General features: G+C 36.2%; 1 protein-coding gene across 4 annotated transcripts in view; it reads left to right on the top strand.

The window, feature by feature from the left end:
* The first annotated feature begins 3,698 nt into the window (after positions 1-3,698).
* The window catches only part of LOC107702032 (peroxisome proliferator-activated receptor gamma coactivator-related protein 1-like), a 20,064-nt gene continuing 17,068 nt past the window's right edge, over positions 3,699-6,694 (top strand). For all 4 annotated transcript variants that reach the window (XM_016504213.1, XM_016504212.1, XM_016504210.1 and 1 more), the window contains exons 1-2: positions 3,699-3,828; positions 6,343-6,600. In XM_016504213.1, coding sequence (XP_016359699.1) covers positions 3,742-3,828; positions 6,343-6,600 — 345 coding nt within the window. In that variant the 5' untranslated portion in view covers positions 3,699-3,741. The remainder of the gene's footprint in view (positions 3,829-6,342; positions 6,601-6,694) is intronic.

Here is a 6,694-nt window from a genome sequence, read left to right as displayed (position 1 = left end):
TGTGTGGTCCTGTACCCCTACAGCTGTGGTCTTTTTCAAAGCTGGTTGTCTCTCCTTTGTCGCTCTGTCAGGTTTCAGCTCTCAGTTTCTCTGCGCACACATTAATCTCCTCCTCCTCTGAGAGACGAACAGTGAGTATGAAGACAGAAAAAGACTTTCCTTTTACATTTGTGTTCTCAGCTCTCTCTCTCTCTCAGGCTGATCTGGGATCAGATGTTTGCAGCACCACACATGACAGAGCAGCTTTAGCAGTAACTAGGCTGGCATCATGCTGCCAATGGCTGATGGGGTGTCAGGTTAAAGGTCAGGGGTCCTATGTGTTGACTGATGCTCTCTGTGGACCAAACACACACACACACACACACACACGTCAAATGACATGATGAATAACACACATTTTAAAGTGACAGTTCACTGAAAAGTTTAAATTCTAGCATTTTTACTCACCCTCAAGTTGTTCCAAACCTGTATGAGTTTATTTCTTTAAAAGATGTTTTGAAGAAGATTGTGGGGGACCAAACAGTTGACGGTACCGTCAACTGTTTGTTCCCCCACAATCTTCTTTAAAACATCATCTTTTGTGTTCAACAGAAGAAAGAAACAACATGAGGGGAGTAAATGATGACAAAATGTAAATTTTTCAGTGAACTGTCACTTCAAGTAAGAATTATTTGTATATGTGACCCTGGAGCCAGTAGCGGTTTTTGGCACGGGCGAACCGGGCAGTTGCCTGGGGCGGCATTTTTTCATGATACATGGGGGGCAGCATGAGCAGTAAAAAAAAAAATAATAATAATCCTCTGCGCCGCCGCCGCAAAGTGGTTTTCTATTATCTATCATTTCACTGTGTGGGGAATTGGCAAATTGGCACCCTGCTTGCCAAGAAGGTGCCGTGCACAGAAGCTGTGTGAGAAGGGGAAAGGGGAGCGGGGCGCGGCGGCGCGGGGGACAGTTCACCTCTGGGTCTCTCCCAAATGGAACGGACAAGGGGGGGGGAACGGGGGATCCACTGTATAGAGCAATACTCTAATGGAATTAGTGGGCTAAAGTCAGTCACACCTCGACTTTCTTCCAAATAACGCACATTTCATTTATAATATTATAAATATTATACATTATTACATTTTTGTTTTTCTGAATTGTGTGAAATGGCTAATAAAAATAGCTGTTCTTGATAATGCTGCTGTGAAAACGTGGGAAAAGCCGACGAGGAAGAAGTTGGGGTGAAGCGATCTTTATATAGGTGGAGCAAAATACTTCATCGCTCCGTCTATAGCGCATTGTGATTGGATGTTTACGCTGTCAATACAGGAGACAAACCAATGGGCCACTGGCTGCTCGCTGTCCTTGCGTGATGGTTTTCGACAAAAAACATTCTGTCGGCCCCTTAAGTGCATCGGCCCACCGGGAAAATGCCCGGTATGCCCAATTACCAATCCAGCCCTGCTAACAAACCATACATCAATGGAAAGCTTATTTATTCAGCTTTCAGATGATGTATAAATCTCAATTTATGCATTCCAATTCCCTTATGACTGGTTTTGTGCTCCAGGGTCACATATTAGTTTATGAACTTCATCTAACAAAAGGAATAAACGCTAAACAATACACTAGTTGAAGGAAATGAAAAGTGTGTGTGTGTGTGTTTTCTCTCTTCTAGGTTTCATTTGAGAGCTTTTCTGGGTTTCCTGCCAAATTCTGAGAGGCCACCGATACTGGAAACGAGGGAAGAGGAGGGTGAAGCGAGAGCGAGAAATGAAGGAACAGGAGGAAGCTCTGTGAGCGTAGCACATTGTCTGCTGGAGGTGAGCGGATCTACCTGTGTGTGTGCAGATAATGGCAATCTCTCGGGAGAAACCGCAGGGTCTGGATTGATCCGGAAGGTGACCCACTTTCACGGAGCTCCCTTCTGCTTCACAAGACACGCTAGCGCGGCTCGGAGAGAGAGGAGGAATTAACACCAGAACACCTGAAAAGAATGCTCCGCTGACTGTAGAAAACGGGACTTTTCTTGTTCTTTGAGAAGAGTTTAAAGGGGTCATATGATGCGATTTCAATTGTTCCTTTCTCTTTGGAGTGTTACAAGCTCTTGGTGCATAAAGAAGATCTGTAAAGTTGCAAAGACTAAAGTCTCAAATCCAAAGAGATATTCTTTATAAAAGTTAAGAGTCAGCCACGGCCCCCTAAAACGGCTGGTTCTAACACACCCCCACATGTCTACATCACTATGTGGGAAGATTTGCATAACGCCGCCCAAATGTTCACGCAAAGAAAGAAGGCGTTACTTTTATTCTCGCTGTAGTATTGTTGCCGCCGCCGCCGCCATGTCGTGAAGACAAACACATTTCATTACACCAAATACACAAAATAATGTTCTTTTTAGCAGCATCATATGACCCCTTTAACGTGACATACTATAACGCACTTTACTGAAATTAAGTCAAAACACTTCAGGCGAAAACACTGTTGTTGTTGTTTTCATGCACTGGTCAATTTTACAATTCCAGATTTGACAAAATATCCAAAAATACACATTTAAGTGTTTATTTTAATGCACTTTATCTATTTGCATGGCATTGTGTCTAAATACATTAAAAATAAAACACTAAAAAAAAACTAAATTAAATGTTTTAAAATCTACACAGGAATTTAGGCATTATAATAACAAAAATGCATATTCATTTTGAGATAGTTATTAATTTATTAGTGTTTTTATAAGATAATCTAATAAGTAATCTAAGTGTAAAAATGGGAGAGATGAGCGTTAGATATCCAGTATCCGCTAATATATATAATATTGACTATTAGCAATACATTATGAAACAAAACAAATTTAGAGACGTGTTATTTTAGTAAAATTGACATTACTATTATTGTTTTTGTTAATATTTTTTATTCGATTTTATTTTTATATTTTCGGTTTTCATCTCAAATAAACGAAATAAATAAAATGTATATACATTTTTAATTATATATTTTATGTATATATTAAATTATGTATTCATTTCTAGCTTTTAGATTTAGCCTAGTTTATTTAGTTATAGTGATTTTAGTACTTCAACTCAAACTAAATGAAAATGAGAAATGTTGCTTTGGCAACTAGCTAAAAAGAAACAAGTTTAAGTGTATTTTTTATTTCAGTCAAATAATGTTCATCCCAAGTAATGAAAATGTTTTTTTTATGCTTTAAGTTTTATTTAAGGATAATAACACTAGTTAAAACATGTGAAAACAAATCTGCTATTCGGAACAAGACAAAATACTACATTTCTTCTGAGGTAAATGTAACGTTATCGTGATACTTCACTGGACAACAATACGGAAATATTGATTATAATGTGAATCGTGTTAAGAGTGATATTATAGAAATTAGTATTTCACTTTAAATAAATAATCCCTTATTTGGCTGCTAACTAATGAAATGAAAGCAACGAGACTTGAGAGAAAATGAATAAATCGTTATCGAATAGCTGATCTGCCCTACCTGACAAAATCGACCACTAGATGCCACTCTATTCCGTCATCCTAATTACAGAAATCAAATAAAATATGAACAATAATAGTAATTACCGTAAAACAAATCTGAGGTAAAATGATTAGGCGGCCGTTGTAAGTTGTTGCCTGGCAACTGCAACGACTTTTTTTTTAAACGTATTCGAGGCGAGCTGTCATTTTCCCGGGAACCTCCGCATCACGTGACTCCCCCGGCGCCTCGCGCGCAGCTCCGCTCTCCGAATCAAGATGGCGGCGCCGCATGGCGTAAAACTGAAGGATTTAAAGTGTGATTTGACGGACTATACCGCAGCACAAGCGCACCAGGGCTCTCAGGTCTTGTATATGTTTCTGTTGTTTATCTGCAGGTGTTTATATAAAGACGCTGTGACGATGATCATGTGTAAAAAATACGCTCCGTGCGTGAACACGTGGACGCCAGCGCGACTCGAGGCGGATGTGAAGTTACGCACGCGTTATAAATCTCCAGAAATGCGCTTTTGAGATCTTGTTAACGGCTCAAAGGTGGTTTAGTTTGTCGATCGATCGACTTTAAGTTAATAATTATAAGTAATATCGCTGCGTTTGTTTGAAAGCTTTTGTACTCAATCAGTATGAAACGCCATTAAATGAATGAATGAAACGAGTCTTTTACACGACCCTTTCTGCTGGTGTTCATATTTAAATGCATGAATAAATGAATCATTAATTATAACTGAAGCTTATTATCTTCACTGTGATAACGCTCACGTATTGATACGTGCGTAGCTCAAATGACGCTGACGTGTCTCACGCACGCACGCCTGACAGAATCATACAGAATTCAGTTCATTCTCAGATCAAGATTCAATCCGAATCAATTCATCTTCACACTTAATACTTCAGAAAATCAAATTGAGAGTTTTGCAGTTTGTTCTTAAGTCCATGCTTGTGAACTTCGAACTAGTGTACTACCTAGTATACTACTATATGAACTTTACAATTTTATTTGTTATACAGATTTAAAATTTACACTTTTCTTTTCTAGTAATTATTTATTAACTTTAAGTTTCAACACTTAATAAAATATATAATTATGTTAATGTTATATGTCTTAATTTATCGTTTTTACTGTAAAATAGTAAATCAAGTAAAATGTGAAGAGTTCATTTGCAAAAGCATATAACTCCGTTTTTAACCATTTTCAAAAATCATGTTTTTTCATTGTGCTTTCCAGTTATTCTCAATCAAACTGCAGTTGTTATTTTGAGTAGGTTAAAAAATAACTAAAAATACAGCTAACTAATACAATAAAACACAATAAAAACATGAAAACATAATAAAAAACACGATTTTTGAAGTTATGTTTTTGCAAATAAACTCAAGTATTTACAGCTGTATTGTAGTAGTTTTGTTTTTTTTTGTCTATAATTACCATTGTGGCAAGTTTTTATATGGTTCACAATATGAAGTTTTTATTTTTGGGCAAATATTATTTAAATTATTTGCAGAATAAACACGATCATCAAACTGTAAATTTCGAGCTAGTGTACAACTGAAAGTTGACCATTTTTAATATGCATATTTAAAATGTAAACTTTTCTGGTTAAATTATAGTCTGACTATATACAATTTAATATATATTTTTATTACATTTTAGTTTATTTAATTTTAGTTATTTAGTACTTAAAATGAGAAGTGTGATGAATTTTATAGTTTATTTCAGTCAATGTTTGTTTCAGAAATGTTTTTTTGTGGTTATAGCTTTATTTAGTGATAATGACACTTCTTAAAACAAATGGGAATTATGTAAACAATTGTATTATTGAAATGCAGAGTAGAATAAATATTTGATTAAAAAAAAATCCAAGTTTTGTTTACAACCTAGTGTACCGAAAGTTTACAAAATTTCTGATAGACAGTCTTAAAAAACAGATTTTCTTTTCTTGTAATTATTTTTTTTGAAACTATTAATTAACTACTAAAATATAATAAAATATATATCGTTAATGTTATATTCATTTGTTACTTCTGTAAAATTAGAAATCCAAATGTAAGAAGCTTTCAGTATATTTTTCAGATGACAGTGGTGGATTAAACCATGTACAGCTTTACTGTAGTAACTATGGTATTTTGACTGTAGTTACCATGATAACATTTTCTAAGGGCAGTATGATGGTGTTTTGAAGGGCAAACATAATTTTAATTATATACAGGGTAAAATCATTTAAATTATATAAAACAACGCCCTTTTTAACAAACTATATTCAGTAAAGTGCTTTGCTGTAGTTACAGGAAATAGGGGTGGAGTAACCCTTTAAGTTCACGGATTGTAGGACTGTTGTAATACCTTATCATACTGACTTTACAGCTTTGACTTTACTGGAATATAAAGGCCAGAGTTTATCCTGCAGGATTTGAATCTGACATCGTTTTCCAGGTAAAAAAAAGTGCACTTCCATAATGTACTTAATGTGCTCTATTTTCACGCACTAATTTTGTACCTAATATACTAAAAGTGATTCTTTAGTACTTCTTAAGATCGACTAATTGTACTCAACTGTGCTATTTTGGGAAAAAATGTATTTAGTTACCACTTGAAGAACCCATCTTTCATACACTAGTACACTCAAGTGGTGACTAAACATTTTTTAAATACAGAGATAGTATGTTAAAAGCACATTTTAGTTCATATTCATGGTGTCCCGGAATAGCACAGTTGAGTACACTTAGTCGATCTTAAGAAGTACTAAAGAATCACTTTTAGTGCATTAAGAACAAAATTAGTGCGTGAAAATAGAGCACTTTAAGTACATTATGGAAGTGCACTTCTTTTTTTAACCTGGGTTGTGTGATTTGTTTTATCCATAGGTTGAATTTGTGAAACGCGATGTTCCCGTCTTCGAGCTGAATGTCGGAAGGATCTCCGATGCACTTCACGGAAGCCTGGATCCGTCCATTTTATCCATCTTTCAGGAGAAGACGCCGACGAACAGCATGGAGAGCGAGGCATCGCTGCTGTCCGCTCTGACCGAGATGTTGGATAGCGTGGACGTCGAGACGCTGTCGCCATTCGACACGCTGCCAGACGCGGAGATCTTCTCGGCTCAGAAGGGTTCGGATCACACGGTTAGTCGACATGGACATGCTATCAGTATTTACTAGGGATGTAATGATATTATCAATATCGTGATATCGCGATAGCAAAACTGTCTCGATATTA

Source organism: Sinocyclocheilus anshuiensis, unplaced genomic scaffold (assembly GCF_001515605.1).
Source record: "Sinocyclocheilus anshuiensis isolate Anshui unplaced genomic scaffold, SAMN03320099.WGS_v1.1 scaffold250, whole genome shotgun sequence".
In the NCBI taxonomy this organism is placed as follows: Eukaryota; Metazoa; Chordata; class Actinopteri; order Cypriniformes; family Cyprinidae; genus Sinocyclocheilus; species Sinocyclocheilus anshuiensis.
This window is presented reverse-complemented; position numbering and strand designations above follow the sequence as displayed.